This window comes from Fukomys damarensis, unplaced genomic scaffold, assembly GCF_012274545.1.
Source record: "Fukomys damarensis isolate Sample0158 unplaced genomic scaffold, DMR_v1.0_HiC HiC_scaffold_4, whole genome shotgun sequence".
In the NCBI taxonomy this organism is placed as follows: domain Eukaryota; kingdom Metazoa; phylum Chordata; class Mammalia; order Rodentia; family Bathyergidae; genus Fukomys; species Fukomys damarensis.
Window position 1 is genome coordinate 9645365 of NW_022900916.1, and position 25283 is coordinate 9670647.

Consider the following 25283-nt stretch of genomic DNA (forward strand, 5'->3'; position numbering starts at 1 on the left):
GCCAGATTTGGTGGTGCACACCTGTATTCCCAATACCTCAGGAGGCTGAAGCAGGAAGATTTCAAGTTCAAGTGCATTCTGAGCAACTGAGTGATTTCGCAAGAGTCCATCTCCAAAGAAAAAGAAAAGTGCTTCTACAAATTTGGTTAAAACAGAGGAGGTACAAGTATCCGGGACTTACAGAATTTCTAGAACCTCCATATCCTACTTAAATCAACCTTACAAGTTCTTTATTAAAGGGTACTGCAAACAGAAAAAAATCTAAGCTGGAGTTTATCACTTGGAAGGGGCTCTCCAAAAAAATTTAAATAAAGGAAAAAATATTCCATGGGGCTTTTGGGTATTTTTGAAACCTGATCATTAACTGAGATTGCACAAGACAAAGAAACAGTTGTTCAGGGTCATGCCAACAGAGGGCCAGCGAGAACCGCAACATCAAACATGTGTAACAGTGCTACAGGACACACAGGGAAAACGAGGTGTGACTGGTAAGAATGTGATGTATAAGGGACCTCGTGGGCCTACACCCAACTCCACGAACAGTTCAGGAGATCAAAAGGAGCCCCGTGTACCTTAGGCCCAGTCTTGAGGCTGCCTCTGTCCCATTACAGGGTCTATGACACAAATGGAGAGACTCGTCTAGCTGCTTTTAAAAACTCACTTGAAGCCCTTTCCACAAATATCTCAATATACAGACTGTGCTTAGAGTAAGAAAGGTAAGAGGCAGAATAAAAAATTATTTTTAGAAAGGCTGTTCTCTTACAAAACTCTTATTCCCACTGATTCCAGATAATTCAAGGTTATTTCTTGAGAGCTTGCTTCAGAAGATTCCCTAGTTGTACAACTCCAAGTCTTTCTTCACTGCTCAAACATGAATGCACAATTTCTCCCTTTGGGAGAGGATTATGCTGAAAATTAGTGTTGCATAAATACCGTTACCTTTTCTGGTGAAAAACTCCTTGGAATATTTCCCCAACATAGCGTATTTTCGAGGGACTTTCCCCAGCAGTTCAATGATCAATGCTATGTGATCTGCATTGGGAAACATTGCCAGCAAAACAGAAACACACGACAGTTTAATCAGTACAATGCATGCAGACACTACCACCGCCCGCGCAGACAGAAACAGAGCGCGACCTGAATGATCGAGAGCAAAGGCACAGGTTTGTCTCAGGAGTTCAGACTCAGGACTCAGCTGTCTCCGGCACCAAGGAGGGGCCAGTGCACAGGGCCACTGCAGCACAGGCCAAACACAGGCCTTCTTGTCAACTTTTGGATCAGCACAGGAATTCTTCTGGGTTGCTTTTGGAATTTAGAAGAAATGCCTTTGAAATCATTAATGCTGCAACCAGCAGCTACTATTCCGTTTCTGTCTGCATCGTGGCGCTTTTCAAAAAGAAGAGGTACTACCTCTGCGATTGAAGAATTCCCGAGAATATTTTCCAGATAGAGCAAAGTGCCTTGGGATACTGCCTAGCAGCTCTATGATGTGGGCTATGTGGTCTATGGAGGAGAGAAAAAAAGGATATGGGAATGGGAGGGGCAGAGGGAAGGATGGGATAAAAGAAGAGGGGAAAAAGTAAAATTAGTAAAAAATCAGATACTGATTCAAGTCAACAATGTCTGCAGCACATCCATGCAGAGGCTTGTGGGACTGGCAGGCCCCAGGCACCATCTGGAGTGTCAGCGGTGACTGATGCCAGCTCACCCAGTCACCCCAGCATTGCAAGCAAGTAAGCATGAAGATGGTCAAGTTTACAAAGGGAATTCAAGCCCGAATTCCCTGGTTTTCAACTCAGCTCCCAGATAGGACAGCAAGCTGGGCAAGAGCTCAGTGGACAAAAAGCCTACGGAGAGGCTTCGGGGCTCGCTGTGCCCGTCCTCTCTAGATGCTGGCTCCTGCACCCAGCAAGGCCAGGAGGAGAGGGGCCAAGGGTTCTCCCGAGCTGCCTGTGCCAAGTGGGCACTACCCATTTGCTGACACTGAGGGGCTTCAAACTCAAGGGAAAAGTGTGTGAATTTGGAAATTGAAAACCAAAACATGGCTCTGGTTCAGTAACCAACATCACACTCTCTGGAAGTGGAAGTTCAGAACGAGGAGCAACCCCAGACTGCGTACTCTGTGGGCAGCAACACTCACCTTCATCCCTGGAATAGTCTTCCCCGGAATGTGGCTCAAACAAATAGTCTCCGGTTGCCAGCTCAAATGCCTAGGACACAAAGACAACGCGCTAAGCCCCCCAGACTGCCAGAGCCAGTGCTCTCTCCCTGGGGACCTACATTTTCTGAGGCTCTCAAGCAAACCAAAGCACCTCATCAAACAGCTCAATCTCTTCTTTATTCTTTCTCCAAAAGAATTCAAAAATGCTCCTAGATATTTTTACATCTCTTCACGTGGAAGATGTAAGCAGTGTGTCTTCTCTCTACACCACAGGAAGCAGAACTGCGGCCCTGAGCACAGGCTGGGTGGCCACACGAGGTCAGTCCAGGAGCTTAGTGGGCCTGTCTGCACCCAGGCCCTGCATGGCAGACGATGCTGGTTTCTCAGGGCAACAATCCTTGTGTACCAGTCATCAGGGATACATTCAGAGTCTGCTCACTGCATTCATTTCCGACTCAAGCAAAAGAAAACCTAGAACCAAAAGGACCCTCTTCCTCTGTCCCCAGGTGCAGCAGAGCAGAGCGCCTTTAGAGGTGCTCCTGAGCATGTTGAGGAGAGCTGCTTCCCCGGCTACTCTTGCAACCCCTCAGCCTGCCAAGGCTCGGGGATGTGAGTTTAATTTAGTATCAATACAGAGAGGCAGCAAATGCTATCACTCTGCTGACCAAATACTGTGGTTTTTTGGTTATATTTTGTTTGCAGTACTGGGGATTGAACCCAGGATTGAACTTCACACTGACCTACATTCCCAGTCTTTTTTTATTTTCTGAATTTTGAGACAGGATCTTGGTAAGTCACTAAGTTGCCCCAGCTAGGCTCAAACTTGCACTCCTCTTGCCTTGACCTCCCATGGTGTAGGATTACAGGTGTATGCCATTATGCCCAGCTTCAAATACTATGTTTTTTGTTTTTTTTTCATTGAGTTTATTGGTACATTTTAGGTATACAGTACAGTTACATTCATCATTGGGATCTTGTACCTTTACGTGTCAGATCTTGGGACTCATTTTTTCCCCATACCGCTGCCCTCCCTTCACCCCCTCCAACCTCCCCTATTTACAAAGACTTTGTTTCCATTTTTTCCTTTTCTCATATTTTTTCTTTTCCCCTACTTATTTCCTTTCCCCTGCCCTTCCCACTTCCCCTATACCTTTAGCCCTTTTTTTCTCTATTTCACATTATCAGTTATACAATTTGGATCTTATTTACACTTTTAGTTTTTCACACCAGAGAAACTATCCTGTATTTACACATGTGTGTCTGATTTATCTTAAGAGTCAAGCTGGGGATGGTGGTGCATGCCTGTAATCCCAGCACTTGGGAGGCTGAGGCAGGAGGATCTCTATGAGTTCAAGACCAGCCTGGGCTACACAGTGAGTTCCAGGTCAATCTCAACTACATAGTAAGACCCTGTCTCAAAAAAACCCAAAACAAACAAACAAACAAACAAACAAAAAAAGAGTCAAATACTGTTATTAACATTTAAAAATAGCTCAAATCCCATGTATTTCCAACAAGATGCTTAAGTCTATCAACACAGTAATTTTTTAAAAAAGCAAGATGGAAGATGGTGACTCCCAATTCTTTGAAGCATGACTAGGTTTTCTTAATATGACAGAGGCAAAAGGGTCAGCCCAGTCCCTTTAGGGAGCTTTCCCCTGAAACGAACTATTCTCTGGTTCTTGGGAGATCAGAGGCCTATTTCCTGAAATGCCTTCCTGTATCAAAGCACCCAGCTCTGAATAAATAACAATGTGCCTGGTAGTGAAGAAGCTTGGTAAAGTTCGTCTTTCAGGACTCCATACAGACTTTCAGGAGTCCATAAAAAGCTGCCCACTGAAGGCTTGGAGTGGTGAACGTGGAAGAACATTTCAGCCCGCACATCTCCAAGGTCATACATGTCTCCAAGGTCATCCAGCTATGTCCAGAAGGGTCTGGAGCCCACGCAAAAGGAAAGCAGACTTAACTGTCTCCTTCTGTTGTGCTCCTCAGCTCCAGAGCGCAAACGTTCCCCTTGATAACAGCAGGGCCACCAGCCACCTCCATCACCAAGTGCAGGGATGCCTCTCTGACTTAAGGCTGTTCACAACACTGGAAGGACTATAGGCTTTACCACTGTTAGGGCTTGTGTTTAGACATCCCCCTCAGGCAGATGAGGTGGGACTTTCTCAGAGGTAGTTGAATCTGCCATGTGTGATGCTGGGAATAAGGACCTGTGATTACTAAACCACTACACTTGAGTCTGGTTGGGCAACACCCTAATCCCAGTGGTCTGAATAAGACAAAAGTGGCAGAAGGATGCTGTTAAACTCTCTCACTGACTTTGCTACCTTGTGTGTGCTATGTTGTTTCTCCTCTATGAGGCTTGTCTGCCATTCCTGCCTTGGAGCCAGCCAACTATAGGTTGAAACCTCTACCAACTGTAAGCCAAATAAACCCTTTTCTCTAACTTTTGGTGTCAGGTATTTTGTCTCAGTAAAGAGAGAAAAGTAACACAATCACCAAGAACAACCTAAGGCTTTGTTAAAGTATGGGATTAAAAAGTCCAATTTCATGTAATGCAGTATTTTTAAGCACCCTCTTTGCCATGTTCTCTACAAAAACCCAGGAAAGAACCCCCAGCTGCAGCCTTCAGGGGAAAGGAATAAGGGCTTGTTCCCTTCTTAAAGCCACCACTTGGTCAGAGAAAAAGAGGTAGGCAGCTGCTGCAGCACCAGGGGAGCCACCTGCACACAGGGGAAAAGAGACAGAGCTGGCTTTTCTGTGGGCTCCAGTAACAGACTCGAGGGTAGACACAACCTCAGCAACAGCACTGGCAGACAAGGGGCCAAGACAGCCAGCCTCACTGCCTTGGACTGCCCTGACAGCTTACCACTGTTCCTACACCTGTGATTCTGTCCTATTTCTCTGGTTACATCACCAAACTTAATATCCAAAATTAGCAGCACAAGACTTCAGAGTTCAAAGAGTTTCCAGAGCCTAATTCAGGGCAGCCCTGATGTGTGGCCTTCTGTGCAGCTGGGGCAGTGCTGCTCAGCCCCACTGCCTCCTGAGATGGGCAGAGCCCCTGCAGCCTGGCTGTTCCAGGCACTCCCCTGCTGCTGGGCCCTCCACACAGCAGTTTCCAAGCTCAAAGTGCCCACCACACCTGCCTCTCCAACCTGAAAGGCAGAGAGCTGGCTTGTGAAACTCACTTAAAAGCTACATTTCTAATAACTTAAGTATTACTACCTGGCATTGTCCCTCAGAGCAGTAAGGGACTAGAGTGCTTCAGATCTCCTTGGCCCTGTCTACTGCCTCAGATCATGCTTCCTTGGAGACACAAAACATCTACTTTTTCTCATACTGTCTGGCACTATCTGCATTAAACAATGCTTTTAGTTCACCTTAGAGAACAAAACAATAGTGTACTCAAAAGACCTGTCAACCTCCCAAAATAGAAAACTCACATTCACTCTGTGTGGCTTCTGTTGGAGAGAAGGGGCCACAAGCTGCACATGGGAGCCATTTGTTTAGGCACCAGAGGACAGGAAACAGCACAAGGGTGACACTCCACACAATGCCACTGCGCACACCCTACCTTCTCCAGCAGAGCAGCGACAGTAAAGCATACTGAAGGAAGAGAAGCTGCCCAACAAGCCTTCAAACAGGGTGAGAGTGAAGGGCTGAAGGACCATTTGTGCTCGTCAATTCACAGGTGAGCAGCAAGGGACGAAGGTGCACTGGGGGAGTCTGGACATGGGAGCTTGGGATACACAAGGGAAAGGAGCTGTGTGTGCAGCCCGAGGAAAGCACCTCACACCTTCTAGAAGAGTCTGAGGACAGAGGTGCCTGTGGCCGCCCCAGAAGTGACTGTGGGTCCCACAGCAGCCCTAATCCTCTCTTGGTTTTGCTGTATACAGACAGACTGCTCACTGGCCTACAGCGGAATCCCTTTCCCACCCACAAGGAGAGGAGGCCACATTTCTAGTCAACCTGGCAGAGCAGAGCACCCATCTCCTGGCCTTGGTCAACTCTCCCGAGAGTGGCAGTCTCGCCTTCTGCCTCCTGGGCCCAGGTGAGAGCGAAGCCCCACATAAGCTGCCCACTTTCAGGGATCGAGAGCAATTCTGTGAAGTCCGTGTAGCACAGCGAGTGTGCCACTCAGGGGCTGAGCAAGTAGCCATCACTCACAGGGATTGACCAAACAGCATGAAAGCAGAGCCCATGTGAGGCGTGTTCCTCTCACCCTAGAACTCACATGACAGCGCCTCCCCTTGTGCCCAGCCCTAGGTGGCCCAGCTTCACATTTAGAAAGCTGAGCCCATGTGCCTCCACAGCCCCCCTCCCCACCAGGGGTGCAGAAGGGAAGAGCCGAGTGCCATGGGAACCGACACCAATCCCGCCACCTTACCATGCACGCTGTGCTCCAAATGTCTGCAGGTGTGCTGTAGCCTGCTCCTATCAACACCTCGATGGATCTATACTGACGCGTCTGGATGTCCTCGGTGAAGTGTTTATGCTGGAAAGGAACAGATGTGTTACCAGAGAGGAACACATACTAGGAAAGGAAAAATATCTTCTCCCACAGAATCAGGACCAACATTTTTTTGTTGTTGTTTGTTCTGAGACAGTTCAAGGCTAGCCTTGAACTCACTATGGTGCCCAGGCTGGCCTCAAACTTATGGCAAATCTCCTGCCTCAGCCTCTCTAGTGCTGGGATTACAGGCGTGCACCACCAGGTCTAGGTCATGAAGAACATGTTTTAGAAAGAAAATTCTACTTACCACCCAGCAAGCATTTCCCAGGTCAGCAATTTTTACTCTAATTTTATCTGCATTCCGAGGATCCAGGGGGTTCACCAACAAGTCAGCTGCCCGGGTTTTTGCTGGATGGGCAAACAGCAGGGCAGTTAGTGACTGAGACGAGGGGTCTCTGTGGGCCCACAATGATTGCCAGGTACAGAACCTGCTTTTGTAGAAGAGCAAAAAGACCTGGAATCATATGGACCCAGAATACTGCTCTGCTGAACTAGATAAAATTCAATGTCTTCTGTCCCTGACTCCGGCCTGGACTGCCCAGAGGATACTCCCTGCCCCTCCTCTGTTTATCCTCCAGGTCAGCCCTGCAGGGGCTCCAGTCCACGTCTCAGGGCGCCCCTCATCTGATCCCTGATGGGCATCACTGCCAAGGGCACACAGGTGCACAGAATGCAGCCCCCGGCTCAGCTCAGCAGACACAGCCTGCTGCCTGGCCCTGGACCCCACGGCTCCTGCAGCTGGGTGGAACACACGCAGAGCAAGCATGGGAAGATAGCCGACTCACACAAATTCAAGGAGGGGACTAATCTACTGTGGCTTAGTTTTGGCCAAGAAAGACTCCAGAGGTCTCTTGAGTTGGCCTGCGCCATAAAGGCAACTTGTCACATACTCAGGTCACTCACAATTTCTGGGTGACCCCAAGGGAAGTCAAAGGCCGGGCCCTCATGGTCCCAGGGCTGAAGAGCTTCCCAGCTAAGTCCAAACCATGCCTTGATTAAAGTGCAGTTGGCCATGGGGGAGGTGACAAAGAAGTTGGTGAGGTCCAGAAGGGAGACCTGAGACCAAGTCAGCATCTTCACCACCAACCACAAAGTGCCATAGGAGCTCAAGTTTCTGGTGAGGCTCAAATGAACTGTGGCTTTTATTACAGAAGCAACTGTGAAATAGTACTCACAGATTAAGCAGAAAAGCCTGCTCAATGCAGAGCATCCAGACAGCCCCTTGTAAAGTCCCTCTGCTCACTCAAAACTGGGAACTGCTAACATGACCTAAACCTCTTTCAGGGCACAAGGAACTGTGCTCCCCCAGGGATCGAGGAGGCCCACTCCTTGGCACACCCCAAGCAGGAAGGTAGGCCAGCTTTGTTGACCTTAGCAAAGAGGACTGCAGCATGGTCAGGCCAGCCTTGTGTCTCACAGTGCTACAGGGATTCTGCCCAGCATTTTAGCTCAAGATGTGCTCCTCCTTCCCATCCGCTCTATGCCTGCATCCCTTTCGTAAAGGTCCTGATATATTGTGGGGCCTCACCAAATGCAAAGTTTAAGCTGAGAAAAAACGGAATTCAGAAAATTATGAGAAAGAAAGCAGCAGATAGACCCACAAGAGAAGACAAAATATGTAAGGGGCTCAGAACAGTGTTCTGGGATAAACATAAAAATTCTGACTTCCAATAGGGAAATGGACCACACAAGAAAAGGCTAGATGATTCCCTCCTGATACTAAATCAAGAACAATCAGCAGGAATTTGAGACATGCAGAATTACACTCAAAGCTAGCATTTCCCAGGTCAGCAATATTTACTCTAATTTTATCTGCATTCTGTTTCTGTACCTATACATTTTAAGACTGGAAATGACAAATCCAAAGCTCAGTTTCCAGGAAAGGAGAAAGGAGAGGGAACCACCCTCCCCCAAAGAAACAAAAACCAAAAAGAACAGGAGAGTCGACGCAGCATCTGTGCTGTGACCAGCTGAGCTGCCCTACAGAGAAAGCAGAGGACCAGCAGGGAGGCAGAAAGGTGTGTGTGCCTAGGGTCCCCACACACAACTCACAGAAAAGGGGGAACTAAGCTAGACATCCTGTGGCCCCTGAACTTCAGGAAGATCTTTGTTGCCATGAGAGTGGGAACTGAGTTGGCTGTTATCTGAGGCTACACAAGTGAAAAAGCTCATTTGTAATCTGCCACCCACTCCTAGCTGTTGATTTTAAAAAACACCTCCCAGGAGCTGCGTAATTCAATTATGCTAGAGGAAATATACTGTCAGAGACACTATCACCACACATTTAGATAGTGTCTTTGTATTTAATATCCCTCATTTATGTTCAGTGAGCAAAATCTCTTTGGTGACATGCTATTATCCTCCTGGTTCAGGCTTGTAAATAGTTATTCTACTCACAATGCATTCTAAATGATACCAGGTAATTTATCTCAATAATTTATTGTGTAAGAATACAAGAGCAGGGAAGAGAGATTTTGCTTGTATTTCTGATTTCTCTTCTCAGTGTGATAGCTTCTGTGCTCAGGTGCTGCCTGCAACACTCAGGTACTTGCCCACAGCAACACCCAGGGACACTCATGCTTACAGCAGAACCCTTCAAATTTGGCTATGCTGGGAATCAGATCACAACCTCTCATTGAGCCTCACTTGCGATGACCTGCCACAGCCCTCCCTTTCCACTGATAATGCAAAAACCAATGACAAACCGGCAAGCAATATCTCCCTTCCAAAATGAAAAGCTGGCGAATGTTGTCTGCTTCCACCAAGAAGTGGGAAGATTTCAGGAAGGTCCGGGCTTTTAGTCAGTTTCTGATAAAGCCATCTCTAGGTGATGCTTCTGTGTCAGTCTCCTCAGAGTGAAGAGACAGCTGCCTGCACGTGTGCAAGACCCTGTGCAGGTGCACAGGTCCTTCAAGGAGAGCAGGAATGTGCTCTAACTGCAGAAGGGTCAGCACCAGCCCACGGAAAGAGCACATCTAGGAGACTTACAGCCATCACCTCCACAAACATAGGCTGAGTGTCCCCTGGGGGCCAGGAGCCACGTCAGCACGGGGACTCCAGCATGAAGAAGGCATGCCAAGTCGGGATCTCATGGACTAGCTAAAAATACAGGCAAGAAAGCGAGTACATAAGCGATTCACACACTGTTATGGTCTGTGTCTAGCTGTCCCCACAAAGCCGCAGGCAGTCGCAGGTGGGGCTTTTCAGAGGTGGCTGGCTCTAGAGTGTGTGATGCTGGGATTAAGGGTGTGTGACTAGTAAATTAGTTCACTTACTGGTCAGGCATAGTTCTAGGTGTGAGTGCTACTGGCTTTAAGGGTGGGTAGCCTATACAGAATACGAAGGGACAGAAAGAAGCTGCTATTGCCCCATTTGCCACTTGCTACTTGCCAAGAACGGTTTCTGCTCTGTGATGCCCCTCTGCCAAGTCTGGACTGAAACCTCTTCTACAGACTGTGAGCCAAAACAACCCTTGCCTCCTTTAACTTTAGGTGTCAGATATCTTGTATTAGCAACAACAAAAAAGTAACTAACACACACCCTGTTGGATAACCACATGTTGTATGAAGAAAAAGCAAAGAAAGGAAATAGATAATGAAGAGGTTGTTCAGGAGAGGTCTTTGCTGAAAATGTGATACTCAGGGAGAGGTTTGAATCCAGGAAGCCCTGGAGAGGGACAAGTTCGAGGCAGAGGAAACAGGAAGTACAAAGGCCTTACAATTTTAAGAAGCTTTGAGAAGAAGCCAGGGTAAGTGATGCAGCCAGGCCTGTGACACAAAAATGTGACCAGGGAACCAGGGAATAGGTGGCAGCCAGCAGTGAGGGATGCCTCAGGGCATGTTCTCCTTTCTAGATCATTTGGGGAAGAGATGTGAGCACATCCTTTAAAGAGACACCAAGACAGAAGAAGACAGTCTGAGGAGCCAGAGCTGACCTGCAATGGGCTGGAGGCTGGACAGGGCTGACAGCCACAGATGACACTGTGAGGACGAGGAGGACACCAGGTAAACCCCGCAGACGAAACTAACAAGATCACTCTGCTCCACTGCCTTCAGATGTCACGAGCCAAGATGCATATTATGTATGGCTCTGGCTGCAAACAACCTAAGATGAGCCCTGCCTCTTCTTCTCAACCTTAAATGGCTGTCAAAGTACTCTAGAAAAATTCTACATCCTTTAGTCTGGTGTTTAAGTTCTTCCAAACATCTTAGTCTGGCTCCCAACTTTCTTTTCTCTTCCTGAGGTACACACTTTGGTCCATAAACAAGGTCTCAACAAACACTCAGGAGAGCTTGCTTCTCTTGCCTCGAGTCCATGAAGGACCAGGCAGCCAACTACAAGCCAGCAGGCCAGGCCCTTCCCATGCAGGAAGCCAAAACTATCTCCCCATGGGGCAGGCTACCCACAGTTATCACACACTAAGCTGGAAACCAAAAGGAGGACTCCAAACAGATGCCTGGATAAGGAGATCTTGCTCGGGGCAAGAGGATGGGATGGATGAGATGAAAAAAAGGTGGGGACCATCTCAGATACTGCTCTCAGGGACATTAAGTATGTTGGCAGAGCAAAACTGTGATTGGGAATGGAAAAAGAGGAGAGAAGAGGAGGAATAGAATATAGCCAGATATCACTCACTTGTTCATTAACGTTTTCCTGCCAGCTTGAACCACCGGTGGCAGTGCATGCCTGTCCCATCAGGCAATTTGAACCACTCAGAAGGACTGTCCCAGGCCGCTAAATGGACAATCACGCATACAACACTGGCGGTTCAAACTGGTGGGAACCTAACATGTTCAATCTGAGCCAGCTGGCTGTGAGACATATGAATTACAGTCCCGTTGTGGATGTGTTAATCAATATTCACCTCAGCAATAGATGCTAAGGACACAAAGATAAACAGACCTGGCAGTCTCAAAGAGCCTACATTCTAATGAGGAAAATAATGGAGGTGAGCCATGATCATGTGATTAAGAAAAGTACAACTCATAGGAAAAGAGAGCGGAGGCCTGGTAGGGAGCCAGGAAGTGCCAACCCAGGAGGCAGTACACTGTCTTATCTTATTCTGGAACTGGGAAAATTTCAGAACTACTGAGATCTGAATACGTGATGAATACCAATACATAATATTATAATTTATATTCTTACATATGATAGTGTTTAATATGATAGAGAAATGTCCTAATTCATCTTGCAGGGGATGCCTAAGTATCTTTATATCTATAGCTACATCATGTAATTTCAATATAAAGTAAATCTGTAAGTTTTGCCTGTTGTAGGCTTGTAATCCCAGCACTCTGGAAGGCTGAGGCAGGAAGATCTCAAGTTCAAGCCCATCATGGGCATCTCAGTGACAGTGAGACCCTGTCTTAAAATATAATGCTATGAAATGGGCCAGGGATGTAGCATATATCCTGAGTTCAGTCTCCAATTCTGCCCTCCCCCCAATAATAACAGTACTAATGTTTCAAAATGTTAACATGGAATCTGTGGAACACAGAGTTGTTTACTGTACTATTCTTTCAAAATAATTTCTCAAAAATACGAAGATAAACTAACAATCCCTTCTTGCTTTCCATGGATGGTGCTGGCTCCTCGGGGATGCACATGCCATGCAGAGAGATGAGTGTTTGAGCTTGACGGGAGTGGTGGAGTAAAATAATCTAACCTGAATTCTTACAAGAACGCTCTCTCAGCAACGGGAGGAGCATTCAGAAGCCAGGAGGGCCAGCAACCAGACAGCGCAGAGCTGAGAGACAATCAAGGGGCCCTTGGTTAGCAGGCTTGACTGGCAGGATGTGATGACTTACCAGATGCAAAGTGAAAGAAGGGGTAAGACGCATCCTGGTTTCCAGTGTTCAATCTGAAGTACCCCTGTGACCTGGAGATGGAGCCATCATGAAAGCTGTTGGGAAATGGCCCTCCAGCACAGCACAGGAGAACAGATGAGAGTGTCTCCAGCCAGTGATGCGCCGAGGATCAGGACCTCTCCAGGACCCCATGGGAGCCCTCGCCTGAGGCCTGCTACACCCAGAGCACATCACACCCTTCAGAACTGCAGCCACGGGAAGGGACTCCTAGCATCCACAACAGGGCCTGAACACTGCTAGGACTCAACAGGCATTGACTGAGTGAATAGGGAGGGATGGGCATCAAGGCCACACAGAAGGCCGCAGCAATCACAGGCCAGGCTGGTCGGGGAAAGAGACTGCAAAGTGTCAGGAAAATGTGCTAAGACCAGAGACTGGGGACACTAACATGTGAGATGCCTGAAGACCAGGACAGTGGTCTGCTCAGGGGGGTTGGAAGGACAGAGTAAGGTCTGGGAAGCAAAGTCATGCACAGGTGGATGGTCACAGCCTCACACCCATTGAGAGATGGCACCTGCTCCCTGGCAGGGTCCAAGTATTCTTCAAACAAGGAACACAATGAGTTCATCTGTCTCAGAAAGATTTTACATCTTGCCTAAATTACAACATTTCCTCTCATCACCCATTTATTCATCCACCGTAAATTTTTTCTTTTTCTTTCTGTTGTTTGAGACACAGTCTCACTACTTAATTTAGACTTGCTTTGAGCTCACTATGCAGCTCAGGCTGGCCCTGAGCTCGCAGCAATCCTCCTGCCTCAGCCTCCCTAGTGCCAACAATATAACTGTGTGCCACCACGTTTGGCTCATCCATCACAATTTTAAATTTTCCTCTATTATTTTTTTTTCCCCTGTGAGAAATTTTTCTTTCCAGGTCTAAACTTATACCCATTCTACCTTCCCAGTTTGAATAATAATGTGTTCAACAAAGCTAGACCAGGAGCCCGTGCTCAGGATTTCATGAGTTATTAGCAAGTGACTTTGCTGAAGTGTCCAACCTGCCTGGGCCCCAGATTCTAACAACATAGCAGACCAGTAGTAAGCATGTCCCTTCCACAGTTTGTAGCAACTATAGGACATTCACTGAGAAATTTCACAGATATTACTATTATTATGTATTTATCTATAATATTTTATTAAACATAGAGGTAGTCATTTCTTTCCTTAGAGGAAGAAACTGAGGCTCAGTGAGGTTACAAAATGAAAGTCCCATATAGCTATTAAGTTTTGAGCTGGGATTTAATCTCATATATCATATATTTGAAGCCACTACCCCAACCTTCCACTTGCAAAATAACGAATAAAAAGCTAACTTGTAAATTACTTTCTGTATGAGTCTATAAATAAGATAAAAATGGAACTATCACTGCAGCAGTAAATGTAGGGAGGGTAAAGTTCACTGGATCTAACCATGCCCTGCCAAGAAAAGGAAACACACTAGGATGATTAGTTATAGATGGCTGGGCCTGCCTCAGGTGCAGGTCAGTGGCCTCTGCAATGGAAGGGGCTGCAGAATCTCCTGGGCTCCTCGCAGGGCTGGCCCATCAATTACTCACTGTGTGTTAAGTACTCTTGTCAGCAGAGGGAGCAGCGGTGGTCTCTGAGCTTTTTCACCAGGGGCCAGAATGGAAACCAACTGTGACACCTAGTTTTCACTTACTGAAACCAGCCATGTGAAATTTTCCATGTGGCACTCCCAAAATAAGAGTTTGAAATAAGATGCAAAAGCCCAAGATGCAACCTGCAACCTGTAACCCAGCATCATGTTTAAATCCATGCCATTACATCCTGGGCCAGTTATCCATAGAGGCAGGGTTCTAGAATCGGACAACAGTAAGCTAAATCACAATACTTCTTTCTCAAATAGCCAAAGAACAAACAGATGTTCTCTTGAACAGAAAACAAAAGAAATTAAATGTAATACTATCAGATGGAAGAGGTGAAAGCTACAAGATTTTTAGAACTGGAGGGTTTTTGCGAATGTTTGATGTCACTGACTAAATCAAGAATGAGAGAGCTGGGGATTTAGCTCAGTGGTTCCACCGCCTGCCTTGCAAGCGCAAGAAGCGCAAGGACTGGATTGGATCCCTGGTACAAAAAAAAAAAAGAGAGGGAGACAAAAGCCCAGAAATGGGGTTTCATATATACAGAGTAAGAGAAAGCCTAGTGGCACAGAGTATTTTTAAAGCATATTTCTTGCTCATGAGTATAAAAGCAAGAAAATGAAAATGGTGTTCACAGCTTTACCACCTCCAGCCAATTCTTCAGCAGCGCCTGTGCACAACATGCCAAGTGGAAGCAAACAGCGGGTGGGAAAGGACACTTACTTTTTGGCAAATCCCCAGTACTGGAGGCTGAAACCGTCCTGCTTCTGTCATGGGAAGGACTGCTTTCTTCCTGCTCAGTAAGTGGTGATCCCTCGGAAAGCACAGAACCGCAGGCCACAGGTTCTAAAGGCCCAGAAAACAACGAGGTGGAAAACTCGGCAAACTGGGACTCTGAAATTTTATGCTGTCCATTTGGCAATTCACCATTGAATTGTTCATAGGAGCTGCTATATGTGTAATCACTTTCTGCATTCGGCTCATCAAGGTTATACTCCTCGGGATTTGGGCAGTCATCTTCATCATCCTCTTCATCTTCTAGCTGCTGTTCCAGTAAGAATGGGCCATTCTCAATATGGCCATTTGTTTTAGGTGATTCGATCCATGTAGGGTCTATGTTCCCAAGTTCCTGATCGACATCATCTTCATCCTTCTCAATGTTTTCTTTCTCATCATCGTCTTTCTCTTCCTGGTCTTCAGCTTCACCTTAAAAAGTTGACAGGGTAGCAATTAGGACTTATTCTCCTCAAGAAGAGGCACTAGGCACCTAACCTCCCCCAACATGATACACTCTAATATGTTTCATTTATGTACCAAACGTTGATACCACCCAGTTCTGAGAGAAACCTTCAGGTTTTCTAAATCTTATTTTTCACTTGTTTAATAAGTGGTCTACTCTTCTTGGGAAAAGCTTTTGGGAAGCCAAGTATAGTGGTACATGCCTGTAATCCCAGAACTCACTAGGCCAAAGCAGGAAGATCATTCCAACTTCAAGCTCAGCCCAGACTACACAGTGAGTTCAAAGCCAGTCTGCACTATATAGCAAAACCCTACCCCCCCAAAAAAAAGCTTTTGGATCAATTAATGTATCACAAACACATACTTATAAAAAAAGAAACAGAAGGGCATGGGATTTAGCTCAGTGGTCCCACCACCTGCCTCCCAAACACAAGGTCCCAAGTTCAATCCTGGTACCAAAAAAATACCCCAAAAAACAAAACAAAACAATACACTTTTGGGATAATGTTTTATAAATAAAGTTGGACTTCTACCCTTTCCTACAGGAAAAAGGTTTGTGATGCAGTATTGTTAGGCAAAAGGTTTATTACTAAATAAAGGATGGGCCATTGTCAGCATGACAGAAAAATGGTGTTTCTCAGGCACTATCATTTTTTTGAAAACTGCTCTGAAATGTTAACATATGCCTGGAATGTACACTGTGAAAAAAGTAGAGTTTCCCATGTTCCTCAGTAAGGAAAGGCAGACTCCGTCATATCTGAGGCAGCAGCACAAACCATCCTGTGGTGGTGACCCGACTGGTCCCTATCCATGAAAAGCCCCATCTCCAGGTCCCACTGACCGTTGTCCTTTGTGGTCTCTTCCTCAGCTGTCTCCTCTAATTCTGCTGCTTTTAGTTTCACCTCTGGGCGGTATTCATCATCTTGCTCATTGGAAGGCTCAGCAGAGCTGATGTTTTCTTCTATTATTTTCCTTTCAGCTTCTCGCTCCAACTCTTCTATCTCCTGCAGGCGTTTTTCCAATAACTCAGCCTGCCTCTTCTGTTTCTTTTTCAGTTTTTTCTTCTTATTTTTAGATATTTTTCCTATCTACAACACGTTAAGAAAATACCATAGGTCAGTTTTCTCTTTTTAAGGAACCACATCACAGTACAACTGCTGGCAGCATGGAGAATACCAATAAATGCTAATTTTTCACATCATGTTCAATGAAATTTGTAAGCCCAGACAGAAGATTCATCTTTGTGGTTAGGGTCTTGATAAAAGAGAAAGCAGTACTGGCTCATATCAGGTGCTGGGTCTATTATCAAGTCTGGCACTCAAGGGACATGGCTGAGATCACCAAGGCTTCACCATTTAAACTCTAGGAAGAAATGCATATCCTAAAATAATCAGATTTAAGCAAGAAGGTCCTTTTACAAGTTTTATGAGTCACTGCCTATACATGAAGTAGCACATTGTAACCTAATTGACCAAAAAAAAAGGAAAGCCTGCCAAAACAGGTAGTCAGCAGCACTGCTTGAGTGTGCCTCTCATGTACTGAGCTGTTATAAACAGCCAGACAACATGAACTTTCAGAAATGATTATACTGAGTCAGAGAGTTAAAAAAAACAAAACAGGCTTTGTGTGGATCCAACTGGAGACGTATACAGTTCTGGGGATGAAAGTGTCCCAAGCTTCACAGGATCAGGAAACCCACACCCTCAGGACAGATGAGACCCTGGGGTGACTCAGGACCTAGCAGGCCGGAAGCTCTACTCTCCCTGCCCCTCACATCAGCACTTCTATTACAAACCAAGGGCTATTTGTTGGGCACAGTGTTCTGAAGGAACCACAAAATAGGCAACATTCTCTTATTTGTAAATAAGTAGCTAAGAAAAACATTAGGACGACTATATTAGAAAACCAGGTAACTTGGATGCCAATCAGAAGTAATGTAAAATGATTTTGGAATAATCAAACTTTATCACCCCACAATTCTCCACACTTGACCACCCTCACCCGCAGAAAGTGTGTAAGAAAGACTGATCTTACAATAGTTTTAATTATTCCAATTCTGTAGAGATCATTTCAATTTAAATTAAGGCTACAGAATCTTTATAAACACATCTTATTTATTTATATATTGTACTAGAGATTGAATTCAGGACCTTGCACTTGCCAGGGAGGTACAACAACTCTGAACTACACTCCCAGCCCATCTAGCTTTTACTTTAATATACATTAGCATATCTGTTGTAATCTGAAAAGCTCAATAGTCGCACTTAACAGGTTGAAAAGAAAGTATAGGTAGAAGTACTTACAGGTTTTTGCTGTGGAGCTGTACTCACTAAAACAAAATAAAACAAAATGAATGTTTAGAGGAAATAGATAAATTTCTTCAGGTAATTCAAACAGCAAAATGAAATATTTGTTTTTTGTTCTCTTACATGCTGGGAATCAAATCCAGAGACACTCTACCACTGAGCTACACCCTCAGCTCTTCTTGTTTGAGATAGGGCCTTGCTAAATAACCAGAGCTGGCCCTGAACTTATGATCCTCTTGCCTCAGCCTTCCAAATAACTGGGATTATAGGCTTATGCCATCACACCCAGCAACTACTGCCTTTTAATGACTATCCAAGTTGAAAAACGTTAAAAAAAAAAAAAAAACACAAAAACTCGAGCTGTTCATATTGAGCCAATTCAAAACCAGTCAGTGTCAAAGCACTGACAGTTTTTACAAATAGAATATATCTGGGTGTGGTGGCACATGACTATAATCCCAGCAGTTGGGAGGCTGAGGCAAGGCAACTGCCACAAATTCAAGGCCTGTCTACTGTATATAGTGAGTTCAAGGATAGCCCAGAGTATACAGTAAGACCTTATCTCAAAAGGCAAAAAAAAATGGAGAACAGTGCATAAATCAGTCACCAAACCAAATTTGTTTATAGACAATAAAATGAACAAAGATGAGAAGATGCACATCTGTGTTTGACATCTATTTGGCAAGCTGTATAAAACTAACTTAAATCGAACAGTACAGCAAGCTGCAGCAATGGTTCTTGGAATCACATCAGGCTCCAATCATCATCAAAAGCTTGACTGACTGATTCCGTAATCTACATAACACTCTGACTGCAGCAGACGAGATGGAGTGAGAGCATATCTCCCTGGAGCCCCGCTGTTTCATCTGTAAGCTTACCTGACAACACACGAGGGAGAGAGCAGGCTTTATGAAGAGTACAAAAGCACAGTCAACGCTTACTGTCACCATTCAGAAATAAAACTCTATATGCTAATACTCAAATCTCACCTGGTCTTCTTTCCATACTCTTAGAATTTTCATAACTAAAATGCACCATTTTAAGCTCATACTGATATGGCTATGATAACCAAAGAGAAGGCTGCACTCCAACAAAACTGAAACTATAATTCTGATGACTACAGATTGGCTATAAGAATGTGGTTTCTATATTCTCCATAGAAATGTGGGCAACACAAAAGAAAATCTTCAGGTATAGATGAAGCACCAGCCAATTTAGAGAAGTCAGGGTGGGGGGCGATGAATTGAAGGCCTTAATTAAACTTTATCTCTAGCCCTTTTTATCTTCTGAGGCAGAGTCTAGCTAATAATTCTCTAAATTGCTCATGCTGGCCTCAAATTTGTGATCCTCCTGCTTCATCCTCCCAGAGTGCTGGGAATGCAGGCATGTGTCAGTCATCATGTCCAGCTTAATTTAATGAAGGACAAAGATAAGCAATTCAAATATTAAAATATGATTTAAATGGAACATCTCAAGAAAAAGATCCAGTTATTCTTAGAAACTAAGCTGTTATAAAAAGTTTCTACTATTCACGTACACATCTGACTCAATTACCTTCAATGTGCAAGTCTAGAAGGTTACAGTGCCCCCAAGCAGACAGAAACACAGAAGACCCAGCTCCCTCACCTGCAGACCCTGAAGGAGGAGGAGCACCTGCTTTCTGCCACTCTGTGGCTTCTGCTGCCATTCTTCTCACATATGCATCATCCACACACATCAGGATGTTTTCTGGCTTTATGTCAGTATGAATAATCTTGCACTTACTGTGTAGATAATCTAAACCTTGGAGGACCTGTTCATAGTAGAATTGAGAAGGAAAGAAGGTATTAATACCCTGACTATTAAACTTTTATTTATTTGTGAAATAGGTAATATAAGCACATGATACAAAATTCAATAGACATAATAACCCCCCAACTCTGGACCCACAGGAATGTGGCTCTTCTTTCCAAAGCAGCCACTGTTTATCATTCCAGAGAGAAATTACGCAAATGGAAGCAAATATATCTCTATAATCACTTCTTTAATAACAACTTTATTGAAAAAATTAACCCTTTAAATATACAATTCAATGCTATTTAGATGTGCAACCATCACTACTACCTAATTTAGGACATTTTCACTGCTCTAAAAAATACCATACCTATTAGCAATTATTCCTCATCTCCCTCCAACTCTTCCAGCCCTAACAAATCACTAATCTACTTGCCAATTCATTTACATGGACACAGAGCGGTCGTTAGTAACCAGCATAATGTCCAAGACTCATTCTGGTATACGATATACCTGAATTTCATTTCCTTTTACTACCAAATGATAACCCATTGTATGGAATGTGACTTTTTCTTTGGTTGTTTTTTTTTTTTGGTGACAGTGTATCCCTATGTAGCTCAGACTGGCTTTGAACTCACTATGTAGACTAGGCTAGCATCAAACTCATGGCAGTTCTCCTGCCTTATCCTCCCCAAGTGCTGGGATACTGGTGTAGGCCACCAGGTAGATATGTGACTTTTTTTTTGGTCCATTCATTTGATGGACACCTGCACTGCTTCCAATTCTGGGCTAGTCACAATACTACTGCTATGCACATTCACATATATGCTTTTGTGTGGACATATTTTATCTATAAAACAAATTTACTTCAATGAGTAAATGATTTGTGAACTCTGCTATTTTATTAACTGGTTGGTCAATGCTTTGAGAATGACTATTTAAATCTACATTTGCCTCTGGATGAACACTATTTTCTACAGTCACTGCACCATTTTATATTCCCACCAGGTATCTATGTATGTTTTTAAGATATTCCAATGAGCATGACATGTCATTTCATTTCACGGTGATTTTTGTTTTGTGAGACAGTCACTCACTATGCTGTCCAGCATAGTGATTACTGGGCTCAAGTGAGCCTCCTGTCTCAGGACTCTAAGCTGTCATACCCAGCTTACACTTCAGTTTTTTTTTTTTTCCCCCAGCTTTAATTGAGTTTATTGGTACATTTTAGGGATACAACACAGTTACATTCATTGTTGGGATCCTGTACCTCTACATGACAAGTCTTGATTCTCATTTTTTCCCCTTACCCCTGCCCTCCCTTCACCCCCTCCTCCCCTCCCCATCTACAAACACTTTATTTTCATCTTTCCATTATCTCACATTTTTTTTCTTTTCCCTTATTACCCTTCCCCTACCCATCCCACCTTCCCTACACCTTTAGCTCCTTTCTTCCCATTTTACACTTCAGTTTTGAGCTGCATTTCCCTAGTGGCTAATGATTTGCATACATTTTCAATATTACAGAAAAAGAAGGTAAATAGGTAATATAATCACAGGGTATAAAATATCCCAGGGAAGTGTCCAAGTGAAGGTGGTAGGGAAGGACTGAAAATGAGCAAAATATGTCATATGCATGTAGCAGTTTCCCAAAACAAACATCAATATTGTGAAATATAAACATGTACTAATAGCAAATCAATTATCTAGATAGCACTATAGCATTAACACAAAGTACTGAGTGAAAATATTCGCATGCTTATCACATTACAACAAACAGAACCTCATAGAGTGCCCCTGATCTAAAATAAGGCCAATATTTTTTCCAAATCATCTTCACCAAAGGTTATTTTCCAATTCTTTCCATAATCAAACTTTAGCTTAAAATAAATGTTTCTGGGTCAGGGATTTAGCTCAGTGGTTCCGCCACCTGCCTTGCAAGCACAAGGAACCGAGTTTGATCCCTGGTACCAAAAATAAATAAATAAATAAAATAAATGTTTCCATATACTAGAAGTTCTAAAATCTCAACAAATAAAGCTAAAAGTCACTTGGGCATCTTGTCTACAAGAGACAATAAGTGTGAGAGAGATCAGCAAAAAGATAAGACATCATCATCCAACACAGCAAATCCCAATGTCTCTGCCTCCCTGGAGTACCTGCTAATTTATTTTCACAGTCAACACATTACAATGGATGAAGGAATAGAGATTTTAGAAGGAAAACGAATAAAGAATATCTGTTTCTTGAATAGGTATTAAAATTCCAACAATCACTGGGGGGGAGGCATTTTTACATGAACTCATGGAAAGAGCACCACCTGGACTCTGAGCTGAGGTGTGCGCGTGTGAACAAAGACCCTGGTGTTTAGGGTGCTTATGATCTTTGTGTCCTCAGCTTACTCACTCATGTTAGGGCATGGGGACTAGGGACTGGGGACTGGGTAAAAGAAAACCCAAAATGAATCATATGCATAACAAATCTATTTTTAAGAATATACAAAGATACTGACAACTTGCTAGTTAAGTATAAGCAAAATGAAAGGGAAATAAACTTAACTTTTTTTTTTTTTTTTTTTGGAAAGAGGGTCTTGCTGTGTAGTTTACGCTGGCCTTGAGCTCATGGTGATCCTCCTGCCTCAACCTCCTCAGTGCTGGGATTACAGGCATGCACCACCATGCCTGGCAAAAAAACTGTAGACTCTAAAACTGATTTTTTAAAACCTATTGTCTAAAATAATACTTCAACTATATTTTACATTATATTTAAAATGTCAAAGGACCAACAGTAAGAAAATATCATTATGTATTTCCATTAAAAAGGTTATACTCATGAGAGGAACACAGTCTGGTAGGACTATATACTACTCATACACATTTCATTATCTTCCTTATACAAATAAGTAATGATGTAGAGTGTTTATACCTGAATAAAAGAAGTACAAGAAATTAATGAATAGGCACAGTGATGATATCCAATCAATAAAGGCCAAAGGAACAACATTTTGAAGAAATTTCAAATGATTTAAAATTATTTCAACTAAAATTTCCTTTGTTATCTGATACTGACCTGCAGTAAAAATGTCATTATCATCCTTTGGAAACTAAGATATCTGCTCAGGGGCTTTTCATGCACATAAATTGTTCTTATCTTTTTCACATTTTAAAGACTTCCACTGTGTGGGAAGCTCCACATGTAAGAGCTAACATGACTCAGTATGCAAATGTATTAACAGGAGTTCCCAATGACAATGATGTGCTCAAAACAAAGTGTTCTCAGTGAGAACTTAGGGTTCCAAATTTCTAAAATAGTGGCTACTGGATTCAGATGGGCTCCCTTTCTTTAAAAGCACTGGTTGTGTCTCACAATTGAATATAAGACCTTATACCTTATAGCACTGGAGCAAACTAGTTAACAAATCCAAATCATTAAAGAGATGCAGCATAGTATTAAAACATCGGGACTCAGACCATCCTTAAACTGCTACTCAAACATTCATTCATGAGAAAGGTGCTTCACTCTTTCCTTTCTATAAAAGGGAGAGACATATCTATCTAAATACAAATATAGCAAGATTCAAAAATAACTGGAAAACAAGCAAGATCTAGCACAAAGGAAGCTCAAAACAAATAGCATAACTGAATTAAGTCAGAATACTTGTACTAATACAAGATAACTACACTTTCTTAATTTATTAAATTTCTCTGGATCTCAGGTGTCTTGACCCCTAATATAAAAGGGTTTCGCTGGTAAGCTTTTATGGGGAATGCCAGCAATAAAACTCTAACTTCACAATTTCTTTTAATTTTGAACTGTTCTTTAAAAAGCCTTCAGCTGTAGCTAAGAGGAATACTTTTATTTTCAATAACAGCATTTCTGTTCTCAACCAGTATATTATGAAGTATTAAAGTACCCCAGATTGACACTGATGGCAATCTTATAGCCATTTGTGCAGAATAATCATAATGATGGAAAAATAAAAACAGTGAATCAAGCTGCATGTCCAAGGATAGATCTCCTCTTAGAAAACTGACAAATAGCTAACAGGAGCCCTTACTAACTTTTCCTTCTTAGTCTTCCATTGTCAGATCATGCCTGCCTAGCCTGCCAAAAAACCTTGCATCGTGTCTGCAGCAGGAGGCAGCAGAGATCCATTGGCTTCTAGGAAAGCTGGGACCAATCCAACCATCTACAGCCCAGGGGAAGTCTTACCCAAGAGTTCAGCATCAGTAAAGCGTGAGGTGGAGTCCAAGCCAGTAGGCCCCCATTTAGTTTCTGATCCAGAAACTAACTTCCTATGGCCTAGAGCAAATCACTTCCTGTCTCTGAACCTCAGATTCACTTATAAAATAAGGGGCTTGATCAATATGGTCTATAAGGCTTTTTCAGTATCATCTGCCATTTGTCTTAACAATATAACCTGCTACTCTATTCTATGACTTGCTGGAAACAGGTCTTATAATCCTGCAGAAGGGAAGAGGTAGGCCCAAAATAATATGGAGACTTCTCTATGGCTGTCTCCCTGCCTTACTCTATCTAAAGAACAGAGCTTCTTCCAAAATTGTAAAGTGTATGAAGAATGGAATAAAAGCAACTTTTATAGCTATGTTCTGACCTTGGTGACAATGTGGGGACTTTCTTCCTCCCACTCTGAAAAATAGGACACTGGGTGATGAGACTTTGCCTGCCTCTTATGCTGTTAGTAACAAGCTAACGAAGTGTCAAAGGAGCCCCAAAGGACAGCCAGATGGGCTGGAAGACAGGAGGAGGCTGGCCTCAAGGGGAAGTCCTTAATTTAGATATTAATTACTGTGGGTGTGCAGGAAAACACCAGAGGGGCTCTCCTTAAGCCCAGAAAACTTCCTCCTAGAAAAGCTCAATCTCCCAGTGGATCTCTCTTCTTCAGTGCAAGAGACACTGAGGCAAATTCTACAAACTGGCTGTGAAAACCATGACGCAGAAGTGCATGAAGTATGGAGAATACCTGTTATAATAAAAGAGGACAAGAATGAGAGACAGACTCAGATAAAATATTTAGCAGATGTTGTCCTCAGCCTCACTGTTCTGAAATCTCCTCCAAGTCAAGATAGTTAATGAGGAAATGCAGCAACTGTCCTGATGAAAAGCACTGGGGAGGAGTTGGCACGCAGATGCCCAGAGCAGTAGGCTGTGGAGAGGCTGACCTCTCTTGAAAGGGAGCCATTCCTGAATCTGTGAGCAAAGGGCTCACAATCTGAGAAGGATTTAAAATTAACACAGAATCATAGGTCTGACTATATCAACCAAAATCAAGTAATATAAAAATGACTATTAACTTATTATTAAAACTAGTCTAAAACTAAACAATACTGGTCCAAGTACAATGACAAATGTTAAAATGCTATGTAAATACAAGCAGACAAAATCAGACGGTGCTAAGAGATGAGCGCCAGGGTATGCCACCCCACCAAGAGTAAGTATGTGAAAACATTGTCTTCAGAAGTCCGGTTAGCTTGTGTACTGTGGCATACATTACAAATTACATATTTTGTAAAATCTAATGGCTGCACTATATAAGCAATCTGATTATCAGCTTTTTTCACAAGAAAAATCATTTACTAAAGACACAAATATACACTTTTCACAAAGATATGCTATAATTCAAAATAATACCAAGGGCTGGGGATTTAGCTCAGGGGTTCTGCTGCCTGCCTTGCAAGTATAAGGACCCAAGTTTGAACCCCGGTTCCCCCCCCCAATAATAATACCAAATCTTTCTGTGCAGGAAATCTCACACTACCCCAGAGTTAAGAGCACAGATGCTAGAGCTACACCA

The 25283-nt window shown here is 43.6% G+C and overlaps 1 protein-coding gene across 10 annotated transcripts in view; it reads right to left on the bottom strand.

Annotated features, from left to right (window-relative positions):
* The window catches only part of Srpk2 (SRSF protein kinase 2), a 232652-nt gene that overhangs the window by 11048 nt on the left and 196321 nt on the right, over positions 1 to 25283 (bottom strand). For 7 of the 10 annotated variants that reach the window (XM_010634020.3, XM_010634021.3, XM_019208926.2 and 4 more), the window contains 9 exons: positions 19322 to 19487; positions 17693 to 17718; positions 16231 to 16477; positions 14874 to 15356; positions 6928 to 7028; positions 6555 to 6662; positions 2141 to 2210; positions 1411 to 1503; positions 940 to 1032 (listed from right to left, as the gene is read on the bottom strand). In XM_010634020.3, coding sequence (XP_010632322.1) covers positions 940 to 1032; positions 1411 to 1503; positions 2141 to 2210; positions 6555 to 6662; positions 6928 to 7028; positions 14874 to 15356; positions 16231 to 16477; positions 17693 to 17718; positions 19322 to 19487 — 1387 coding nt within the window. The remainder of the gene's footprint in view (positions 1 to 939; positions 1033 to 1410; positions 1504 to 2140; positions 2211 to 6554; positions 6663 to 6927; positions 7029 to 14873; positions 15357 to 16230; positions 16478 to 17692; positions 17719 to 19321; positions 19488 to 25283) is intronic. The other 3 variants (XM_010634023.3, XM_033756653.1, XM_033756637.1) reach the window with 2 other exon arrangements.